We start from the raw sequence: 25,183 nt of genomic DNA, 5'->3' as shown, positions 1-25,183 counted from the left end.
CTGACCTTGCATTCAGTAAATGTAAGTGTTTTTTAAATGAGTGAATGGTGAATGAATGACAAGGAAAGAAGACGGGGCCTGTCCTGCTCTCTCACTTCATAAACGATAAACAATAACAGGATGTTTCATACTTGACATTTCACTTCCTTCTGGGGAACTGTGAAATAGCTCATGGACCAAAGAGGGAGGAGACATAAAGAGGGGCCAGCATGTTTTCCCATCATTCCCAGAGTGCTGAGCATTGATCACTATGTCCTGGTAAAGATCTCACAATGTGTTAGTTGGGAGACCAGAATCCAAAGCTGACTTCATCTTCTAATCTGCCAATGGCTTTCTCCTCCTTTTCCCTCTCCACATCTCTCTGTGAAATCCCAGGTGTGAAAAAAAAAAAAAGATTTATTTCACTGAGAGTAAATAGAAGCCATTGGCTTTTTTTTTTGTTTTTTAACAGATTGGTTTTTTTGTTGTTGTTTTTCTTACATTAGCCAATTATAAAATATGGAGTACAAAAATCAAGAAGATAACAGTTACTGCTATTTGGTATTATTTGTTTTACCTATTGAACAGAAAAACTGGTTCTAATTACATCACGAGTAAAACCAAGTAAAATGTATACAATTTGAATGTCTTTCTGGGGAGTGGGCATGTTATCGTCCCAGTCAGAAATCTAATAAATAAAGATTACCATTAACCTGTTGGCCATATTGAGCATGAACACATTTATGGTGATGTGAAAGTAAATGTCATAAGAAGAAAAGATGTGCCTATGGAACAACTAACTCAGATTTGTGGTTTGTAGGAGGTTCTTCCATTTTAATATGTTGATTAATTACTAGTTTCGCTTGTTGTTCTTCCTGGAAGCCATAAGTAGAGATTTGGCCTTTCCATGAAAATACAGTGGGGCAACAGATCAGCAAAGACCTTAAAGATAATTAAGACTACATTCTCTCTCTTTACCAATACTGAATATGAGGCCTGGGAAGTTGAGGTGACTATATATATGTGTATGTATCATATCGTGTCATGTCACATCATATTATGTCTGTCTATCTGGATCATATATATATATATTGTTCTTAAGTGCCTTGGAGTCAGTTCCTACTCATAAGGATCCTGTATAGGGTTTCCAAGGAGGACTGGTGGGCTTCAATAACAACCCGCGGTTAGTGGTCCAGTGCTTATCCTGCAGTGCCACAGGACTCTGCATCGTTCTACTGTTGTTGTTGTCATGCTATGTTGAGTCGATTCTGAATCATAGCAACCCTGTATAGGATTTCCGAGGAACAACTGGTTAGTTTGAAGCACCGACCTTGCAGTTCGAACCGACCTTGCAGTCCAGTGTTTATCCATCATCACCACACCAGGACTCGAAAGTTATGAGTAACATGACCTCCACCTTGTATCTCTGTACCTGCTAGAGTATGAGTAATTTACTGCTATTGCTAATCTCTAGACTGCCTCACCATTATTATTTCCATTTTATTTATTCAAATACCTATGGAACTTGTTCACCATATTAAATTTATTCTGTTGTGCTTGATGTGGACTCTAGTGCCTAATTGATACACTCTACATGTCAAGTATTATAATAAAATGTGCAAAGACCTGGAATTAGAAAACCAAAAGGGAAGACGACACTCAGCATTTCTTAAGCTAAGGGAACTGAAGAAAAACTGAAGCCTCGACTTGAAATACTGAAGGATTCTGTGAGCAAAATATTGAATGTTGCAGAAAGCATCAGAAGAGATGGAAGGAATGCACAGAATCACTGTACCAAAAAAGAAATAGTCGATGTTCAACCATTACAAGAGGTAGCATATAATCAAGAGTCAATGGTACTGAAGGAAGAAGTGTAAAACGCACAGAAAGCATTGGCAAAGAACAGACTCTGGGATTGATGGAATACAAATTGAATTCTTTCAACAAAAAGATGCAGCACTATGCCAAGAAATTTGCAAGACAGCTACCTGGCCAACTGATCGGAAGAGATCCATATTTGTGCCCATTCCAAAGAGAGGTGACCCAACAAAATGTGGAAATCATCAGACAATATCATTAGTATCACATGCAAGTAAAATTTTACTAAAAGTAATTCAAAAATGACTGCAACAGTACATTGAGAGGAAACTGCCAGAGGTTCTAGTTGATTTCAGACAAGGACGTGTAATAAGAGAAATCATTGCTTATGTCATTTGGATCTTGGCCAAAAGCAGAAAATACCAGAAAGGTATTTATCTGTGTTTATTGGCTATGCAAAGGTTTTCAACTGTGTAGCTATTGACAAGATATAGGTATTCTGGAACACTTAAATGTGCTCATGAGGAACCTGCACATAGACTAAGAGGCAGTTGTTTGAACCAAGCGGCAGGGGACACAGAATGGTTTAAAATCAGGTAAGTTGTGTGCCAGGGTGGTATTCTTTTACCATACTCATTCAGTCTGTATGCTGAGCAAATAATCCAAGATACTGGCTTCTATGGAGAAGAATGTGGCATCAGGATTGGAGGAAGACTCTTCAACAACCTGTGATATACAAATGATATAATATTTCTTGTTGAGAGTGAAGAAGACTTAAAATACTTACTGATGAAAATCAGAGACCACAACCTTCAGTATGTAAAGAAAATAAAAATCCTCACTACTGGACCAATATATGTTAAGTGCTGTCCAGTCGATTCCGACCCATAGTGACCCTGTATAGTGTTTCTGAGGAGCAGCTGGTGAGCTTGAACCGCCAACCTTGCAGGTCAAACGGCTTTGCAGTCTGGCGCATTAACCCACAGTGCTACACCAAGACTCTGGGCCAATATACAACATCATGATAAATGAAGAAAAGACTGAAGTTGTAAAAGACTTCATTTTGCTTGTATCCACTGTCAACACTCATGGAAGCAGTAGTCAAGAAAACATGTGACATATTGCATTTGGCAGATCTGCTGCACAAGACCTCTTTTAAAATATATTCAAGAGCAAAGATGTCAGTTTGAGGACTAAGGTGCTTCTGACCAAAACCATGGTATTTTCATTAGCCTCATATGCATGTGAAAGTTTGACAGTGGTTATGCTGGGTAAGATGGAGGGTCAGAGAAAAAGAGGAAGACCCCCAACGAGATGGATCAGCCAGGTGGCATCATTGATGGCATCAAGTGTGGCAGCAGTAGTGAGGTTGGCCCAGGATTGGACATTGTTTCGTTCTGCTGTGCATGAGGTCGCTATGAGTTGGTTCTGACTCGATGGCACTTGACAACAAACAACAACAAGACCTTAGAAGAATTGTTGCATTTGAGTTATGCTGTTGAAAAAGACTATTAAAAGAACAATGGACTGCTAGAAGCTCATACAAATCTTTGTTAAAAGAAGTACAGCCAGAATACTCCTTAGAAGCAGGATGGTGAGACGTCATCTCTCATAATTCAGATATATTATCAGGATGGACCAGTTTCTGGAGAAGAACACCATGCTTGGTAAACTAGAGGGTCAGTGAAAAACAGGAAGACCCTCGATGAGATGGACTGGCACAGCGGAAGCAGCAGTGGGCTCAAGAATAATTGTGAGGATGACACAGGACCTGCCGGTGATTCATTCTTGGGCATTAGGTCATTATGAGTTGGAACCAACTCGACAGCACCTAACAAAAACAACAATATAGCTATAAATGTAGATTTTGTAAGAGAATCCCTGGTGGCACAGAAGTTCAGTGCACGGCTGCTAACTGAAAGATGGGTGTTTCAAACCCGCCAGCTGTTCTACATGAGATAGATGTGGCTGTCTGCTTCCATAAAGATGACAGCCGAGGAAAACCCATGGAGCACTTGTACTCTGCTCTGTAAGGTCAGTATGAGTCAAGACACTATGGGACTCGATGCTGATGGGTAACTGCAGCTGTTATGTTATTGTCAGTTAAAAAATAATTCACTTCATTTGTTGTGTCATGTTGATCAATTATTTGAAAACCCTAAAAGGACAGCAAGTTGGTCAGTTAGATGCATTGCTAAAGTCCATTAACAAGCTAATGTCCATCTAAGAACAGCAAATCAGCAAATTGCAGCAAGACTTGCATTTCCACTCTGAATTTAATCATGTTCATGTGGCTGACTTTGCTGTGCTCACAAAACAAGCTATTAACACACTCAAATATCGATTGACCTGGCAAGGTGATTAACTGTAATGGCACACGGATTTCTACCCCCCTCCCTCTAATTTTACTTTCTGGAGTTTTAAATAATATGCTTAGAATGTTTAAGACAGCTTGATTAGTAGAATGAAAGAAAGACCTATCTGACTCACCAGTTATACTTGTGAAATCACCCCTCTTCTCCAAGTCTCAAATTGCATATCCCTACTGGGCATGTCTTCTTGGATGATATTTGTTATTGTTGTTAAGTGCCAACTCATAGCAACCCTGTACAGGGTTTTCTAGGAGTCGCTAGTGAATTTGAACTGCTGACCTTGTGGTTTGCAGTCCAGTTCTGATCTTACAGCACCACACCAGAAAATTCAACATGTTTAACTAAGAATTTTTTTATTTCTCTTGAAAACTGGTCTACCATCTCACCAAATGGTGTGATGCTTCACCATTTCGTGTGATAGTCAGACCCATGGATATCATTGATGTGCTCCTTCCCCTCACGGTCTATATCCAGTCCATCACCAGATCTTGTTGAGTCTGCAGAAGCCTGCCTGGCCATGTCTCTCTTGCTGTTCCAAGCAAACTCACTAGCATCTCTCAGTGCCTACACTTGTAATTGGACTCCACCTCCCATACTTTTTTACCTCTCATCCTCACAGAGTAGTCAAACTCATCCTTAAAGTCAGATTATGTTAAACTCTTGCTACAAAACTCTTAATGGCTTCTCACTGCAACTAGAATAAAATGGAAATTGCTTTCCAAGACCTACAAAGCACTGCATAATCTGCCCTCCTTTAATTTCCAACCTCATCGCATAACTCCGTCCATTCTATTCACTCTTGTCAGTTACTCAGGCCTCTGCAGTTCCTGGGACACACCAGGTCCTCTTCCGTCTTTTCATTTGCTTTGCGTTTCCTGGTGTGAAGCTGTGTGTTAATACGCTGGACTACAAGGATGGTTTAAACCACAACTGTCAATGGTTCAAGCTCCTTGGAAACCCTATACGGGGTCACTTTGAGTCGGAACTGACTTGATGGCACTTAGCAACAACAGCAACAACATGCCAAAAATTTTTTCCACTTGCTCCTCCCTTTTAGTCCTTCAGTATTCAAGGTAAATATCTCCTCCACCTTTCCTAAAGTTGATTGGTTGGTTGTTATGTGCCGTGGAGTCGGTTCCGACTCATAGTGACCGGCATAGGGTTTCCAAGGCTGTAAATCTTTACGGGAGCAGAAAGCCTCATCTTCCTCCCTCGGAGCAGCTGGTAGTTTCGAACTGCTGACGGTGGGATTAGCAGCCTGATTCATAACCACTACGTAGGGCCCCGAATTACTATCTATAAAAGAAACTCCTTTCGTTCTTTGAGGCATGAATACCAATCTGCCGTCATTTAACTCAGTTTCTTGTCTGTTTACCTTGGTATTCCTAGTCAATAGCAGAGTACCTGGGACATAGTAGGTACTCAATGAATGAACAGTTGAATAAGTGAGTGTCTATGAAACATCAGAACCCATCGTGAGAGTCTGGTGTGATAGGTAAAGTGATGGAGGCGTAGGATTCCGTTAACTTTCTAGCCCACTTACTATGTAATCCAAATCAGTGATGCTTTCATATAAAAGGCTCTGGTGTCTGGACTACGTTCTGATCACGTTTGATTTATTAGTAGATTCACTTAAAGTTTGTTCCAAGTCTGTTAATCGCAGGTGCCATAAAGGAACTTAATTATTTTTATGTCTTTTCATGTATTGTTGTTGGTAAGTATCGTGGAGTCAGTTCTGATTCATAGTGACCCTGTAAAGGGTTTCTGAGATGCAGCTGGTGAGCTTGAACTGCCAACCTTGCGATTCAAACTCACCTTGTAGTCCAGTGCATTTACCCACAGCGCCACACCATGTACTAATCATAGATTTTAGTATTGAACTTTTAGTCACTTGGTTATAAGGAGAATGAAACTCAAGAACAGGAAAATTGATTACTTTTAGAGAATTAAAACTAATGGTGAATCAATGAACAATTTGTATCACTATAACTCATGTAAGGAACTTTCATTACTAGAATTGGGAAGTGGCTATTCCATTTTTCTCTTGGGGTATTTCTGCCACACTAGAGGGGGCTGTTGTACTGAGTTTTCATTTTTAATGTTTAAAATAATTTATATATATGTGTCTGGTGTGGTTTTCCTTAAACTTAGGATAGAATGATGATTTTTACCCATAAATACTTTTCATATGGGCAAATCAGATTTTCTCTTTTGAGGGGTTAAGGGTTTATTGTCCGAGAAACTGAATGTTATTCCATGGACCTGTCATATCAAAATTCACAGAATTCAGAGGAAGTACACACTGGACTCATTTCATGAAGGATTCCTTTGGAAAGGTTATTTTTATTGTAGTCAGCGCTCATATAACACCTCAGTTGTATTAGGTATGCTTATTCCATGCCATTTTTTTTAAGGTGGATAAATTAGTATTGCTTTTCTGCATTTTGGCTGTATTGACATTGAGGAAAAGATGAGCTTAAGTTTAAATAGCTTTAATCCCTGCTTGGGAGCCTACAATATTAAGTATTCATGAAATTAATATTTAAAATTGTGTATCTAGGCATAATTGTATATAAAAGGACAGAAATTAAGAGGCTGAGAGACTTGCTAGATTGTATTTTAAAGGCTTTTTATTTTCTTTCAGTTTTGCAAAGCCTAGCAATTTTTAGACGGTCTATAACATATTTAAGGAGCTCTGATAGTGTAGTGGTTACGAATCAGGCTGCTAACCTCAAGGTCGGCAGTTCGAAACTACCAGCTGTTCTGCGATAGAAAGATGAGGCTTTCTGCTCCCGTAAAGATTTGCAGCCTCGGAAACCCTGTGCAGGGTCACTATGAGTTGGAAATGACTCCACGGTACTTAACAACAACAACATAACGTATTTACCTAACTTTTTTTATACAACAGCAGATCCCCTATGTGATTGTTCATGGTATAAAGGTAAGGTGATAGAAAGGTAGGGCACTGTGTTGGGGCCAGGATTCCCAGATCTGAAAGCAGTTGATAGATCATCTCATGTTCAGGGCAATGATGTGATTATACAAGTTACACAGGTAGTATTCTAAGTCAGCATTTGGACTCCAAGTGCAGAGCTCTTTTCTATGTAAACCCTTCAATTTTAAGGAGTAGGTAGTCATTCATCATTGTGAGTAATCCATAGTACTAAATAGAAAAGAGATTAAAAAATACATGGATATCAAAAGTTAATAACCGTATAGTTGAATTCTAATTTAGGAGCCTCCACCCAGCATCCTGACATAATAGCCACTAAGAGGCACTCCTTCCTAGAAAAAAATATTAAGTAACAGATATGTGGGGGAAAGTAGGCAGTTCATTTTTCACAAGCAATTTTATTTTTTATGTTTTAGCTATGTATCCACCAATAATAGACATCAGCCAATACATTGAAAGAAAAATAATAATTTGTGAATGATAAATGGTGTATTCTAGTCCCCTTCTTTCACCTATTGTGGATCCTAAAAATGCCCTGACATCATCCTGTCTTTGCTCTTCCCCCACAGGACTGCTCTATGTTGGCTTTAGTGCCTGCATGTTTGGTCTGTACAGCTTTATGCCTGTCGTCATAAAGAAAACCAGCGCCACTTCTGTGAATCTCTCCCTGCTCACAGCCGATTTGTACACTCTGTTCTGTGGATTGTTTCTCTTTCACTATAAGGTAAGTTGAGTTAGGACTCCTTAAGGACTATGCAGAGATGATACTTGTTAGGAAACAAAGCCGTGCATATAGGCAGGGATGTCCTGATGCAGAATTCCCTAGTTTTATACAGAGTCAGAGCACTCAACTCTGCTCTGTAACCACTCAATGTTTCAGGGATTCACATTTCAAGCATAAGACCAAGGCAGCACTTCATCACAAGAGGTCAGTAACTGCAGGCACCTGGTAGTGAAAAATCAAATCTAGACAAAGAAGAAAAGCTTTTGAATTTGGGGCACAGTTTTCAGACACTATTCAATCTAGAAGCTACTCTTTGTCCAGCCAAAAGCTCAGAAAACTTGTAAAAGTCCCAAAATGAAACCACAAAATGGATTCTGCCAAAGCCATTGGCAGAGTATGACCTCATCGGAGAAAGGAGAGTTCTTGTAGTTTCCTCAAAAATGAATAGGAAATGCTAATGCATTAGAAAGAGCTTCTTTACTTAAAGATTGGGGTTTTAGTAAAAGACTGCAAAGAGCTATGGTGACATATTTGCAGTTAATTTATCAGCCCTCAAAGAAAGGAAGAAACCATTTAGGGCAAAGACAGCAGTCTCTTAGAATGCAAGATTCTACCTCCTCATCATTACCTAAGGTAGGTGTTTATTGTGGCACACTGAGATCAAGTGCATCTTTAAAAAAGCAGTCACTTCAGCTGTTAGCAATCTCTGAGAAGCGGTGTATTAGAAACAACCCATCTGCCATTCCTTAACCGATCCTTTAAGATAAGGGTCAATAGAGTGGTGTTGCCAGAGGAATGCAGTGGTGCAGAGGACACCAGGCAACACTGTCAGAGGAGGTAACATCAAAGTTGTTGTTGCAATGCATCATGTGACTTCTTGGCTGCTGCATGCATAGTTTTTCTTGTTGTTAAGCCTTCAAGTCAGTTCTGACTCATAGCGACCCTATATAGAGTTTCCAAGAAACAGCTGGTGAGCCTGAACTGTCGATCTTGAAGTTCAAATCAACTTTGCAGTCCAGCTCATTATTGTTGTTATTGTTGTTACGTGCCATCAAGCTGGTTCCGACTCATAGCGACCCTGTTTAAGGTTTCTGAGAAGCATCTGGTTACTGGCCATAAAATTTTTGTGCAGTGTTTCAGCAGAAATGTATTGTTTTTTTTTTAATAAAACTATTCCTGTAGTTAGGAGTCCTGGTGTGGCTTGGTGCTGTGGGTTAATGCGCTGGACTGCAAGCTTGCTTTGAACCGCAAGGTCGGCGGTCCAAGCTCATCAGCCACTCCTCAGAAACCTGATACAGGGTTGCTATGGGTTGGACGACTCGAGGGCACTTAACAATAACAACAACAAATGCCTGTAGTTTAAAAATATCCTGAATTGTGAGGATGACGCAGTATCACACTGTGTTTTGTTCTGTTGTGTATAAGGTCACTGTGAGTTGGAATCAACATGATGGCACCTAACTACAACAACATCATCCCTGTAGTTAGTTATTACAGCAAAAATAGTTTTCATAAGCCTAGTTTATATGTATCAATATTCCCACAAAGCTACATTTTAAAGCTTCTAATGTGCCCTGGTCAGAGCTGTCATTATCAAATTATAATGAAGTTTCAAACCACGTGGTGCCATCTGCATACACTACAAGCACATGCTGTTGCTTTCGTTACTGCCTGTGTTTTTTCATAGTAACTGATTTTGTCAAAGTTTCTGGTGTTTTGGCTGCAGTATTGTGGCAAGTAGTATTTGGGAACCTGTACCAATAACTTTTTGATAATGAAGTAGTAATTAAAGGAAAAGAAGGAGAATTTTTTTTTTAATCTTCTACTTGTTGTTGTTGTTGTTGTTAAGTTCCATCTAATTGGTTCCCACTCATAGTGATCTTATATAGGTTTTCCAAGGAGCAGCTGGTGAGCTTGAACCACCGACCTTGTGGTTCAAACCAACTTTGCAGTCCAGCACATTAACCCACAGCACCAGAGTCTTCTGCTTAGCTACTAATAATGTAATCAATGTTGAAATATTTTACAAAACAATTTTGTTGTTAGTATTCATATAATCTAAAAAATAGTGCATGTAAGTAATTTACAACTATGTTTATTTATCACATTTTATTCTATGATTAAAATCTATAATAAATGTTACTAAGGATTCTGTATGGTCTGGTATGGGAGGAAGTCACTAGGGGAGGTGACTAGGGAGGGTTACACTATAAATTACCACACCTTTGTAATGCCACTTTGTCTGTGGTCCACTATAGAGCAGGTCATGTATGGAATGTCTCAGCAGATGACACCAAACTTGTTCATTCCTATTGAGAGAGCTCAGACTCATAGGACCCTATCAACAGAATGAAGCATTGCCTAGTTCTGTACTGTTTTCATGATCATTAATATATTTGAGTCTATGTTAAGAGCCTTCCAACCAAGAGGATTCATCTTCCAGCATTATATCAGACAATACTCTATTATGATCCATAGGGTTTTCACTGGCTAAGTTTTAGTAGATCACCAAACCTTTCTTTCTAGCCTGTCTTAGTGTGGAAGCGCCACTGACGCCTATCCACTACTGATGACACTGCTGGTATTTGAAATACTCATGGCGTAGTTTCTAGCACCATAGCAACACACAAGCCACTACAGTATAACAAAGTGACAAACAGGTAGTGAGAGACCAAAGGAAGACAGATAAAAGAAGAAAAACAAGAGACACTACTCTAGCTACTTCTAGCCAAGTGCTTCACCAGTTGTGTTATATTTAATATTACCAGCACTGGTGTGCACAGCTGATGGGGCATGCTTGGTCCATTAGGGTATCTTTAACCAAGTAAAACTGGGGTCGGAGCTAACTGAACTTGAAAGAGCACACTGAAGATGTCCAGAGGCAAAGCACCTGAAGCGTAGTGGTTACGAATCAGGCTTTGAACCTCAAGGTCAGCAGTTCGAAACTCCCTGCTGCTCCATGGGAGAAAGATGAGGCTTTCTGCTCCCGTAAAGATTTACAGCCTTGGAAATCCTGTTCAGGGTCGCTATGGGTCGGAACCAACTCAACAGCACTTAACAACAAGTATTTAGAAAGGCCAAAGTAATAGACAAGAAATAAGCTGAGAAGACAGGTATGGATGGGAGAGAAACCAGCAGAGTAGCAAAGAAACCAGGCTAGTAGCAGAAGAAGCGGATCTGGAAGACTCATGGACTGAAAAGATGGCCATGGCTGAAGACAGGGATAAAGTACTCAAGTTTCTCCTTTTTTGCCAGGTGTAGTGGCAAAAATTACAGTTTAAAGAAATTGCCCAGGAGCTCTGGTAGCATAGTGGTTAAGAATCGGGCTGCGGACCGCAAGGTCAGCAGTTCAAAACTACCAGCTGTTCCCCAGGAGAAAGATGATGCTTTCTGCTCCCGGAAACCCTGTACAGGGTCACTATGAGTCGGAACCGACTCCACGGCACACAACAACAACAACAGACAATATTCATACATTGTTTGTAACTTGTGTCGTATAATGCAGAATCTATGGATCGGCCAGGAGTCCTGTAGAGAGGCATACAGGCAGAACCTTATTAATATTATGAGTAATTAATATTGTTGTTGAGTTGTTAAGTGCCGTCAAGTCAACTCTGACCCATGGCGACCCTGTATAGGGTTTCTAAGGAGCAGCTGGTAAGCTTGAACCACCGACCTTGTAGTTCAAACGACTTTGTAATCTGACACATTAGCCCACAGTGTCACACCAGGACTCCAATTAATATTGTTGTTAAGTGTCATTGAGTCGGTTCCGACCCATGGCGACCCTGTACAGGGTTTCTGAGGCTGTAAATCTTTACGGGAGCAGAAAGCCTCATCTTTCTCCCACGGAGTGGCTGGTAGTTTCAAACTGCTGACCTTGAGGTTTGCAGACTGTTTCATAACCATTACACTACCAGAGCTGATATAAGATATAATATTATAATATGAGATATACTATCAGGATATAAGGAGAAATAAAGGATTTATCTTATATTCTAATATTAATTAAGATAAATCCTTTATTTCTCCTTTCTCTTCACTCTCATTGTACTTACAGTTGGCACCACACCACTTCACTCTGAATAAATATTTATTGGATTTTTTTTTTATCATTATGAGAGTAACTTATGCTCAATGCAAACATCATGTTAAATTTTGTAAAATTGAAAAATGACAATGGTGTGTGTGTGTGTGTGTGTGTGTGTTTGGAGCATGTAGAAGAAGCTGGGTTATTCTTTTATCTATATTCTTTAGAGAAGGTCTATTCAGAGCCTTTCCTATTTTTAAACTGGGTTATTTGTCTTACTGTTTTCTTGTAAGACTTCTTTGCACGTTTGACACTAGATCTTTATCATGATTTACAAATATTTTCTCCCATCCTGCAAGTTGTCTTTCCATCACTTTCTTTATAATAGTGCCCTCTGAAGCACATGTTTCAAATTTTTAAAAAGTTCAATTTATTTATTTGCTTATGTTTTTATAAACATGAATATAGCCACTGAGTCTCCAATCGTCACTGGTTGTTGTGTACCCCAACTTCTTTACAGAACTGGTAGAGAATACATCTCATTGCCTCACAGAGTGTACTGTAAGGTAACAGATGAAAGTCAACAGCCTAAAATGAGTAGACTCCATTAAAATAAGGGTTTCTTAAACAATATGAAGAGGGTGTTATTGTTGGTGTGTGTCATTGAGTTTGTTCCAAAGCTGTAAATCTTTGTGATAGCAGAAAGCTTCATCTTTCTCCCACAGAGCTGCTGGTGGGCTCAAATCATCGACATTGTGGTTTGCAGTCCAGTGTTTATCATACAGAGTCACCATACTTCCTTCTAAAGAGTGTAGTGTGGAGAAAATTGAGGGCAGTAATCCTTAACTTTGGCTGTATGTTGGAATCACTTGAAGAGTTTTAAATGCTGATGCTCAGGTTGGAATGTGATGGAACCCATGTAAGTGATTTGGGGTGAAACCTGGGCATAGGTTTTTAAAGACTCCCCAAGTGATTCTAGTGTGAAGCCAGGACTGAGAGTCACTGGTACAGACTTAGTTAGTATGGTTGCAAATAGATGGAACCAAGACCTAGGTTATTAAATTATTGCTAAATGTAAACTGTTAACAGTTACTCCTCTGAAAATATAATAGACTTACTTGGTAAGCAGCAGTTTCCAGTCACTGGAGGAGTTCAAAGAGAAGCTAGATTAGAATTTGAGAAGCATGATATGAAGAGGCCTTTTGCTTCAGGACTGGGGATTAGACCAATGTCCTCTGATATCTTTCTTGGTCTTACTACAAACTACATTTAAGGGTTTTCCTCTCACTTAATCATGATGCTTTTTACTCTAAACCCCCTTTGGATTGATTATAAAGATCTTCAAGTTGAGAGGGGAGGGCTGTTTTCTTACAGATGTTGTTTACCTAGACAGAACTAACTGACTAAATGAAGCTCCACTGCCCAGCATTGATTATTAGCTTTTCCTTTCTTTCCACCCTCAGAAAAATCTATTCCTTTCCCCACCCATCAGTCTGCTCTCTCCAGCTTAGCTCTCTCTTGTCCTCACTGCCATGTGCTGATTGAGCAGTAAAGCCCAACATCTCTGTGAAGCAAATAACCTAATTCTAAATTAGACTCTCTGAATTTTACCAGACTTTTGAGAAGTGGCTACTATATGCTTCTGTTCTTTATTACTTGACAACATTACTACTGAATCCAGAACAATAAATTTAAAGCAATTCAGGGAAAGAACAAGAAACAAGCTTTACTGGGCCATAGAGACTCCAAATACCAAACCAAGGAAAGATTTACACTGAAGCTTTTCACTTCACCAGTTTGTTGGTTTTTCAAGGCCAGAAGGTGATCTATTATGAACTGTATTGCTTTATATTTACTATCCAAACAAGGGCACTTTGCAAATGGAAATGGAAAGGGTATTAGTTTTTTAGTACTGCTATATCAAATTACCAAGGAGCTCCGGTAGCATAGTGGTTACGAATTGGCCTGTGAACCTTAAGGTCAGCAGTTCAAAACTACCAGCTGTTCCATGGGAGAAAGAAGAGGCTTTCTGCTCCCGTAAAGGTTTGCAGCTTCGGAAGCCTTGTACAGGGTCGCTATGAGTCAGAACCAGCTCCACGACGCATAGCCACCACCAGCCATAGCAAATTACCATCAATTTAGTGACTTAAAACAACACAAATTTATTATATTACAATTCTGGACTTCAGAAGTGTCACTGGGTTCTGGGCTGTGTTGCTACTAGAGGCTCTGGAGAAAACTCCATGTCTTTGACCTTCCCAACTTCTAGAGGCAGCCTGCATTCCTTGACTCATGACTTCTTCCTCCATCTTGAAAGCCAGCAGTATAGCATCTTCAAATCCCCTTCCCTTTTGACTCCCTACACCTCTTATAAAGACCCTTGTGATTAGACTATATCCACCTAGTTAATCTGGAACATTCTCTGCATCTCAAAATCCTTCACATAATCATATTTCTAAGGTCTGTTTACCATGTAAATATAATCACAGGTTCTTAGGGTTAGGACATCTTTGGGAAACTATTATCCTGCCAACCACAGGAAGACTATTACTAATTATTCTAGGACAATAGAATACATTAGCACTAAGCAGGCCCAGTTAATGAACGTGCTATCAAGAAGCTACTGCTGGACAATGAGGACAACATTGGATGAGGTGAAAGAACATTCATCACCTACACTCTATTTTGTCTGTTGAATCCCCTAACTGATTTGTAAAAACAGTCTAGTTTCCTGCTAAAATATGATTTTAACAAAGAAACACTTAAGTCTTGTGCAGAGAGAATGAATCAGAGTGGAAGGACTAGTTCAGTATTGATTGTATGGCAGAAAGAACACAGACTTTGGAGTCAAAGGGACCTAGATTTAAAATGTGGCTTCTGTTTACTCTTTAAGTAAACATTAGGCCAACTCTTCTCTCCACCTTCAAGGTGGTGAGACTTACCTACAGAGTTACTGAAAAGAGTCTAAGTTAGAGCATCAAATTAAAGTGACACAGTGAAAGAATTCAGCAAATGGTAGTTCTTCCCTATCATTTTTTCATTTACATACTTTAATATTTTCCTGGTTTCACCAATTAAAATTCTGAAAACACATACAGTTTTGTTTTGTTTTTCACCGTATGTGATGAAAAGTGATTATATTAATTTTGGGCCAGCATAAAATGTGATAGTGGTGGTTGTTTTTCCATAGATGGTGACAAGCAATAATGCATTTCTCAGATTAAATGTGTGGTTCAAAATAAATAATTCCTATTTCATTCTATTTTTTGACTATTAATCTTATTTTAGGATCTTGTAACTATATGTGATCGTGGTGGTGGTAGTAGTTTGCCATCAAGTCGGTTCTGAGTCCTCGTGGCCCTGTATAAGGTTTCCCAGGCTGTAAAGCTTTACAGGACCAGAAGGCTCGATCTTTCTTCTGTGAAATGGCTGGTGAATTTGAACTTCTGACAGTGTGGTTAGCAGCCCAATGCATAACCCACTATGCTACCAGAACTTATCCTACTGTTTTTAAAAAATTGTGTGAATTCTCTCTAACTTGTTTGAAAGTCAAAACTAGGACCTTTTACATAAAAATTTTTTAAAAATTATACCAGTCATTTCAATGGAAAACCTTGATTTCTTCACTGTTTTCAATAGAATCTTTAAGTGATAACCAGAGATACAGCACACTCGAGTTGTTAAAAAAATTAATAAATTTTTCACAGAATGCCAGCATGTACTGAACAGACTTCAGAAAAATAGCAGCCAGTGTTGAACATACAGGATACTTTTTGCCCTACATTTTAAAGAGACGATGACTTACTTTACACATTTTATCATTACTGTTTTTTAAAGCTTAATATTGCCACAAAGATGCCTTAAAGTTAAGGTTGAAAGTAATTTCCTAAGAGGTAATTTTGTAGTTTTATCAAAATAATCTAGAAGTTTAATAGAAAAAAATAATGAACGCTATAAATTCTCTCCAAGACCCTTTCAAATCCACACTGAACCTGCCTGAACCCACCTGAAATAATCTACTTAATGTGAAATCTTAGCATTTCTTCTGTACATTTTCATTAAAAACATTCTGCTTATTTTAGTCTCAGCTCTATACCAGATTTTTAAACTGTAAATGATGTCGTTCTTTTCAATAAATAATCAGAAAACTCTTTTACATTCTCAACTGTTTATGCTAGCAATCCAGGTCACATCCTATGAGGACAGCTGTAGAGCCCCATCATTCATCCCGATTCTCCCGTCAGTCATTGAGACTCACATCTCACCTCTGCCAGTTTCTCCTACTGCGTTTTTGTTATGAGAGATTTGGCAAGAAACATTTAATAACTCTAGTCATGAGGTCAATTTGATAATATGCTATTATGTATTACATTTAGAAGAAATTTATTGAACAACTATTTATTTATTCTGTGCCTACTGCATGCTGGGCACGGTTCTAGGTGATTAACTCTTAATTTATAAATAAAGATGACAAAGCACCAATAATCACCAGGCGGAGTAATACAAATGATGAGATTCCAAACCGCTGAAACTTGAACAGACCAGAGATTTTAAAAATCCCTAACATCTGAGAGTCAATGCCAGAGAGTTTGTACAGATTGTATTAAGAGTGGAATCTTTCATTAGACATGGATCAAAATCTTGAGCCAAGAAAACCTGCTGATCCACAATGGCAGTAAGCAATTTCAGGAACATAACTGCACTTTAAAAGCCAGGAGAGAACGCCTCAACCTCTGGCAACCCATGAACAAAAGAGTAATACTGTGCAGCTTATTTATAAAAACACCTTCACAAGTAGCCTCTTCTATCACTCATCTGTCATTTTGTTTTACTATGGTGGCTCGTGTGCTGCTATAATGCTAGAGCTATACTACCAGTATTTTAAATACCAGCAGGGCTGCCCATGGTAAACAAGTTTCAGTGGAGCTTACAAACTAAGACAGACTAGGAAGAAGGAGAGCGAGACCACTGCTGAAGGTATACTCACTGAAAACATAAATAGCAACAGAACATTGTCAGGCTTAGTGCTGGAAGACGAGGCCCTTAGGTTGGAAAGCTCACAAAATATGACTTGGGAAGAGCTACCTCAAAGGAGAGTAGACCTTAATGAAGGTGATGGACCTTAAACTGCTGATGTGGCACAACTCAAAATGAGAAGAAAAAGGTGCAAACATCTTTTAATGATCAGAACATTCATGCATGAAGTAAGAATATAGGGAAAGTAGAATTTGTCAAGAATGAAATAGCATACCTAAGTATTGATATCCTAGAATTAGTGAACTGACAGTAGCCATTTTGGAACGCAGAAATCATTGAACAGTATCATTAATATTACATGTGTGTAAAATTTTACAGAAGAAATTTCAAAAACTGTTGCAGCAGTACATTGATAGGGAGTTGCCAAAAATCCATGCCAGATTCAGAAGAGTACTTGGAACTGAGGATATCATTGTTGACATTGGATGCATTTTGGCTGAAAGCAGACAATACCAGAAAGATGTGACTGAATTTTAAGATTATGGTGCCCAGATGTAATTATAAGTGGAATATTTTAAATTAATATGTTGCCTTTTAAGACTGTCTACATTCATTTTCTATTGTTGTAAAACATAGATAATGTAACAATTAACCATTCAACATGTTTCATGTGTACATTGAATGAAATCAATTCCACTACTATCTCACTATATAACATTTCACATTTAAAATCTACTCTCAAACTATTTTCACATTAAGGACATACATCCAACACTAACAAACTCCAAGGTTTAAGACTAGAGTAATGCTGGCTGTGATGGGTATGGCTGGGCCATGATGCTTAGTGATTTGGCAGTTATGTAGCCATTCTCCCTTTTGTTATCTGATGTGATGTGGTCATCCTCCATTGTCACATAATACTGACTTTTGTAAACAGCTTGGTCTTTGGAACCGAGCCATGTTGATAAATGAGGAGTCAGTGTATATCGGTCATGTTGTACAACCATCACCAATATGTGATGTCTGATTTTCCATGTGGGTTAATTCACTGAACTGCAAGGTTGATTTGAACCACAGAGTCTGTGGTTTAAGCTCACCAGCCATTCCTTGGAAACCGTACACAGAATCGCTTTGAGTTGAAATCAACTTGACAACACTTAACAACAACAACAACAACAACAACAACAATTTTCCATTATTCAAAACAGACATGCACTGCTTCTAATACAATTGTTTTGGTTTCCCCACTCCTTCTTATGTCTGCTAACCACTATTAAACTGATGTCATATATATTGGCCTGTTCTAGGTATTTCCATATGACCCATCAATTCCTCTCTTAGTTCTCTATTCAAGAAACTTGGAAGCAGCAACACAAACAAACACATTACACCAATGTTCATTTCAGCACTACTTGCAATAAGTAAAAGGTGGAAACAACCCAAATGCCTTTCAACAATGAATGGATAATCAAAATTTGGCATATATACACAATAGAATATTATTCTGTCACAAAGAGAAATTAAATTTTGATAATGTCACAGCATAGATGAAGCTTGGAAGCATTATATTGGGTGAAATAAGTTGGCCACAAGAAAACAAATATGATATGATTAATATGAAATCCCTTCTTATTTTTATTAAACTATCACTTCTGCACTAGAGAGAGACTAGAAAAATTGATATCACAGAAACACAAAAACATTCTCATAGGAAATACCAAGGTAATACAGCAATGAATGTTTGAACTTCTGAGGTATCTATCTGGCTGAATTTGTTAGGGTAAGTATCTTTAGGTCTAAAAGGAAGGGAAGGGCACTTCGCCTGAAGCCATTCAAGGACCCAGGCTCCTTCCATCTGCCCTCCTGTAAGGCAAAGGCTCTGCTGTCCTATAGTAGCATGTTTTTGTAAGTAAACATTAATTAGCATACAATTGTGCTGGTATTATTTGTTTAAATGATATCTGTGGCTGCTTTCACACTATAGCAGCAGTGTTGAGTACTGGGAGAGACTGTATGACCCACAAACCTAAAATATTCATTTTAACTTTTAAGAAAAGTTGGACAACTCTGCTGGTAGGGCCTCAGAGTTCTCTTCTTGACTTTCTGTATCAGGCTGGCCGATGGAGAAAAAAAAGTGCCTGGAAGATAGGAATCTTTTATGGCTGTTTCTAGAGTGGTATATATTACTGCCTCCTCATTCTGTTGGCCAGAATTCAGCCACATGAACACAACCAATTGCAAGGGATGTTACAAAATATAGCCAACCTGTTGATTGAGGAAAGAAAGAAAATAGGTTTAGAGAGCAGATAGTCCAGCTCTGACACACTAGCAGTTTCTGTTTATCTGAAAGATTAGACAAGTTGAGGATAAATTGTGAGGTACGCTCAGAATTATAGCCAGAAGTCAAAGTTCCTTTTACATAAATTTATTCATCCAAAGAGATATTTTGAACCCAAAATCTCAGGACAGGCTGTAAGGGAAAAATGGAATGGACTAGAGTGGTTGCAATTTCAAATTGAAAGACTTCTTGGCAGATTGGGGTGTAGCTAAGAAAACAGCCAGTTAGTTGTCTCCAGGAGTGCACATGGGATGTGTTCATCACCAAGGTACACCATCTGGCCCCATCTTACACACTCAGACACCTAATTTTGTCAGCAGGACTGAATGATCCATCTCCCAAAGATTAGAGTACTGATGAATCAAGCTCACTGTTATACTGAGGCTGAACCAAAATTATCACACTACACAATTCTAGGGTTCTCCTTGGATAGGAGACCTTTTTTTTTTTTCAGTTATATATTTCAATTTTAAGAGTTTTATTTACTGTCTTCTATAAAAGATAATTGCATTGCACGCTTGGCTGCTAACCAAAAGGTTGAAGGCTCAAGTCCACCCACAGTACCTGTGATCTGCTTCTGGAAGAGCATCAGACAGTGAAAATCCTATGGAGTAGAGTTCTATTCAGACATACATGAGTTAATCATAAGCAAGAATTAACTCCATGGCAACTGGTAGTATAAAAGATAACACTTTCATGTATCAGTTCTCCCTCATTTCTTGACTTTTGTGTTTTGTTTTTAAATTGTCAATTATTTTCATAGTTAACATCTATAACTATAATCCATACGGAGTCCTCATGTGGTGCTGTAGGATAAGCACTGAACTACAAGGTCGGTTTGAACTACAAGGTTGGCAGTTCACCAGTCACTCCTTGGAAACCGTATACAGGGTCACTATTAGTCAGAAACAACTCAATAACACCAACAACAGCAACATGGTTGCTAAGCCATTTTTCCATAACTTTCTACAGTCTGAAATGTAAGCTCTTCTTCTCTGAATTCCTTGTTTTGATTTATCTCTTGGCTGGATTTATCACTACTGGTATTATCAAGAAGCAGGATTGTCATGTATGGTTGTGCAATCTGTAAACAGTGCAAATTTTCCCTTTAAGAATTACACACACACACCCAGGAGATGGTTGTGAAGTATTTTTAAGAAGGGGGCACTTTTTTATATTCACTGCAAAGGTACCATTGCACATCTATTAGAACGTGTTCATAAAGCTGTATTTCCTAAGTCTGTGCTTTCTTAAAACATTTTATTGTCTTTGTAACCAGAGAAGAGCTTCCCTGGGTGGCAAAGTTTTTTTGCTTTTGTATTCAAGAATGCACCAGTCTGTTTTCCATCTTTTGAGTTACCGGGTTGTATCATAAAAAAAATTTTTGATTTTCTTTTGCAAAACAATTCTGTAAGTACTGCATTTCTTGGTTATTTTTGTTTGAGACTGTCTGTGATGTCGTTATATTTGTACGCCACTTTTTCTATGGTCCATCCCACTCCCAGATATACAAACTCATGGCATTTTGAGCTCCTCCCCCATTCACCACTAAGTTTCAGATAATGGCAAGCCTCACTACCTCCTGGTACCCCAGATAGGTCTACGTTCCAAAATGCTGAGTCATTCTCGAATCTCTTAGACATTCTCTCTTTCTCTTAGCTACCACTTTTCTAACTCTATGGCAAAAATTTGCACCTTTTCTTGTTTCATTGCTACCAAACATACTGTCTGGACTTGGTTGGCATTCCTTCCATTAAGCACTGAAAGTCTATGTGATCCTGTTTCCCTCTCACATCTTTACTCAGAAATATCTTTTTTCACATATTCGCACACAACGTGTATGTCTAAAAACTTGCATATATTAATGTATAATAAAGCATGTATTTGTGTTCATAAAGAGATAACTGAAATGGTACTCACCAAAATGTGAACACAGGTTTAAGTGCAGGCAGAATAGCAGAGTTGTCATGCACTTAAGCCTAAGTCTGAACTCTGGAGTCAGATGGCCTGGGTTTGAATTCTAACTCCACTCCCAAACAAGGAATCTCTAACGATTTTGTGCTATGTGTCTGTGTGGCAGTCTAGAGATCTTTATCACAAAGTTTTTAAATGCCTAAAATAAAAGACACAAGATTAAAAGCAGGCCAATTATACAAAAATAAAGTTGTCAAAATACTTTAAAATATTGTGATATCTGAATCATAAGATCTAGAAGCAGATCTAATACTGATTGTCATTTTAATGTAGTGATGAGTATAAACAGTATTTGGAGAGATCAGAAGCTATTGTAATGTGATAGGAAAGTATATGTGATTTCTATTAGAAAAGTCTAAGGTAACACTTGTATCATTGCTTGGATCTATCTATGCTTGAACATACGCTAAATGTCAATGAAAGGTCAGTGAAAATAAAGATCCGGGTTCATATACCACCTAGATTCTGTATTGTTGTTAAAATTTTCCTTGTAGTATCTCAGTAACTCTTCATAATTATTCTGATAGGATGGATAATAATGTGATCCCCATTTGCCAAAGAAAGGTTAAGAAACTTCTGTTCAAGGCTGTATAACTGACAGGTTCAGGAATCATTAATAAAGTGTTCCTAGATTCTATATGTTGTTGTTAAGTGCCACGGATTCAGTTCCAATCCATAGCAATCCTGTATAGGGTTTCCGAGGAGTGATTAGTGAGTTTAAACAGCTGACCTTGCAGTTCAAGCCAACCTTGTAGTCCAGTGCGTTATCTGACAGCACCATACCAGGGCTCCAGATTCTATATTGTTGTTGTTAAGTGCCATCAAGTCAGTTTCGACTCATAGTGACCTTGTATAAGGTTTCCAAGGAGCAACTGGTGAGTTTGAACCGCCAACCTTGAGGATGAAACCAACTTTGCAGTCCAGTGCATTAAACCACAGTGCCACACCAGGACTCCTAAATTTTATATTTATTGTTGTTAAGGGTCATAGAATCGGTTCCTACTCATAGCAACCCTATACGGGGTTTACTAATGATCCCATATCCTACTACTTATATAACCTTGAACAAAAGTTTCTTAACTTTTCCGACTCTTAGTTCTTTCTTCAGCAAAATGGAGATCATGCTATTATCCATCCTGTAGGAATAATTATGAAGATTAAATGAAATATATGGAAATCTTCACCACAGTGTTTGGCACACTGGCTACTATATAAATGGTGTCATTTTTAAGGAAGGTAAAATTTATTTTCTTCCTGATGTGGTGCTGTGGGTTAATGTGCTAGACTGCAAAGTCATTTGAACCACAAGGTTGGCTTTGAACCACAAGATTGGTGGTTCAAGCTCTCCAGCTGCTCCTAGGAAACTATACAGAGTCTTTATGGGTTGGAATTAACTCAATGACAATTAACAACAACAACCCACAATAAAACAATCTGAAGTAGAAAATTTTTAACAGACCCATCACAAAAAAAAAAAAAAAAAGAAAGAAAGAAAAGAGATTGAAGAGGTCATAATTTTTTTTTTTTTAAATCCCAACACCAAAAGCATCCTGGCCCACTTGGCTTCTCTGGTGAATTCCACCAGAAGAAATGGCATAAATTCTACTCACACTACTCTGGAACATAGAAAAGGATGGAATACCCCTGAATTCATTCTAGGAAGCAAGTATACCCTTGATATCCAAAGGCAGCACTAAAAAAAAAAATTTAGATCAACATCCCTCATGAACATAGATGTAAAAATTCTCAATATAAGAATTCTCAAGAAAACCCTAGCCAATAGAATCCAATAACACATCAAAAATTAATACATTATGACCAAGTGTGTACTAGGTATACACCACAAAAATAAAACAATGGAAGAACCATAGGGTCAGATCAATCATTGCAGAAAAGGCATTTAACAAACTCCAACGTCCATTCTTGATTAAAATGCTCAAAAAAATAGAAATGGAAAGAATATTCCTCAACATAATTAAGGGCATATACACAAAAATAGTGGTCAACAGTAGTCTCAATGGAGAGAGATTAAAAACATTCCCTGGATAACATGAACCGAATGAGGAAGCCCCTTCACCACTCCTATCAGTTTTGTATTGGAAGTCCTAGCCAGAGCAATAAGGCAAGGAACAAAAATACAAGGCATTCAAATTGGATATATCCAAGAAATAATCTAAGAAACTGGATTATATAGAGAAAAAATGTGACATCAGCATTGGTGGAAGGCTCATTTAACAACCTGTTATATGCAGATAATACAACATTGCTTGCTGGAAGTGAAAAAGACTTGAAATACTTACTGTGGAAGATCAAAGGTTGCAACCTTAAGTATGGATTGCACTTCAATGAAAAGAAAACAAAAATCCTCTCAACTAGACCAATAGATAAAATTAAGATAAATGGAAAAAGATTGAATTAATCAAATACTTCATTAAACTTGGTTTCACAGTGAACACTCATGGAAGCAGCAGTCAAGAAATCAAATGATGTATTGCTCTAGACAAATCTGCTTCAAAAGACCTCTTTAAAGAATTAAAAAGTAAAGCTGTCACTGTGAGGACACAGGTGTACCTGACTCAAGTCTTGGTATTTTCAGTTACCACATGTTTTTGTTGTTAGGTGCTAGCAAGTGGTTCCAACCCATAGCGAACCTATGTGCAAAGGAATGAAATACCACCGGGTCCTGCGCCATCCTATCAATTGCTGCTTCGCTTGAACCCATTGTTGCTACCACTATACCAGTCCATCTCATTGGGGATCTCACTCTTTGTCACTGATCCTCCACTTGACCAGCATGATGTCCTTCTCCAGGCGTTGGTGTCTCGTGATAACATGCCCAAAGTATGAGAGACTAAGTCTGGCAATCTTGACTTCTAAGGAGCGTTCTGGTTATACTTCTTCCAAAACAGATTTGTTTGTTCTTCTGGCAGTCCATGGTACCTTTAATATTGTTTTTCAACACCATAATTCAAATGCATCAATTCTTCTACAATTTTCCTTATTCATTGTTCAACTTTCACATGTACATAAGGCTATTGAAAATACCAAGGTTTGGGTCAGGCACACCTTAGTCCTCAAACTGACATCTTTGTTCTTGACCACCTCAAAAAGGTCTTGTGCAGCAGATTTGCTTAATACAGTACATCATTTGATTTTTTAACTGCTGAATCCATGAGTGTTGAAGGTGGATCCAAACAAAATGAAGTGTTTGACAACTTCAATCTTTTCTTCATTTGTCATGTTGTTATTTATTGCTCCAATGGTGAGAAGTTTTATTTTCTTCACATTGAGGTGCAAGCCATACCAAAAGTTGTGGTCTTTAATGTTCATCAGTAAATATTTTAAGTCTTCTTCTCTTTCAGCAAGCAAAGTTGTATCATCTGCATAGCGTAAATTATTAGTCAGTCTTCCTCCGATCCTGATGCCAAGTTCTTCATATAATCCAGCTTCTCCAAGTATTTCTTCAGCATGCAGGTTCAACATGTATAGTGAAAGAATACAACCCTGGCACATACGTTTCCTGATTTTAAACCATTAAGAGTCCCCTTGTTCTATTCAATAACTGCCAGTTGGTTTATGTACAGGTTCCTCACGAGCACAATTAAGTGTTCTGGAATACTCATTCACTGCAATGTTGTCCTTAGCTTGGTATGATCCACACAATCAAAAACCTTTGCCTAGTCAATAAAAGGTATTCTCTTCTTTCCACCAAGATTCATCTGATGTCAGCAGTAATATCCCTCATCTACATTCTCATGTGAATCCAGCTTCAACCTCTGACCGTTCCCTATCAATGTACTGTTGCAGTGGTTTTTGAATTATCCCTAGCAAACTTATACTTGTATGTGATAATACTATTACTGTCTGATGATTTCTGCATTCCATTGGGTCACTTCTCTTTGGAATGGATACAAATATGGCCCTCTTCCAATTAGTTAGTCAGGTATCTGTCTTCCAAATTTCTTGGCATCGATGAGTGAGTGCCTCCAATGTTGCACCATTTTGTTGAAAGATTTCA

At 38.4% G+C, this 25,183-nt stretch overlaps 1 protein-coding gene across 1 annotated transcript in view; it reads left to right on the top strand.

Annotated features, from left to right (window-relative positions):
• Positions 1–25,183, top strand: part of SLC35F1 (solute carrier family 35, member F1) — a 608,564-nt gene that overhangs the window by 543,204 nt on the left and 40,177 nt on the right. Inside the window, exon 7 of the mRNA XM_006839890.1 lies at positions 7,692–7,846. Coding sequence (XP_006839953.1) covers positions 7,692–7,846 — 155 coding nt within the window. The remainder of the gene's footprint in view (positions 1–7,691; positions 7,847–25,183) is intronic.

Source organism: Chrysochloris asiatica, unplaced genomic scaffold, assembly GCF_000296735.1.
Source record: "Chrysochloris asiatica unplaced genomic scaffold, ChrAsi1.0 scaffold00027, whole genome shotgun sequence".
Taxonomy (NCBI): domain Eukaryota; kingdom Metazoa; phylum Chordata; class Mammalia; order Afrosoricida; family Chrysochloridae; genus Chrysochloris; species Chrysochloris asiatica.
Note: the sequence above shows the minus strand (reverse complement) of the source record. Positions and strands in the feature narration are given on the sequence as shown.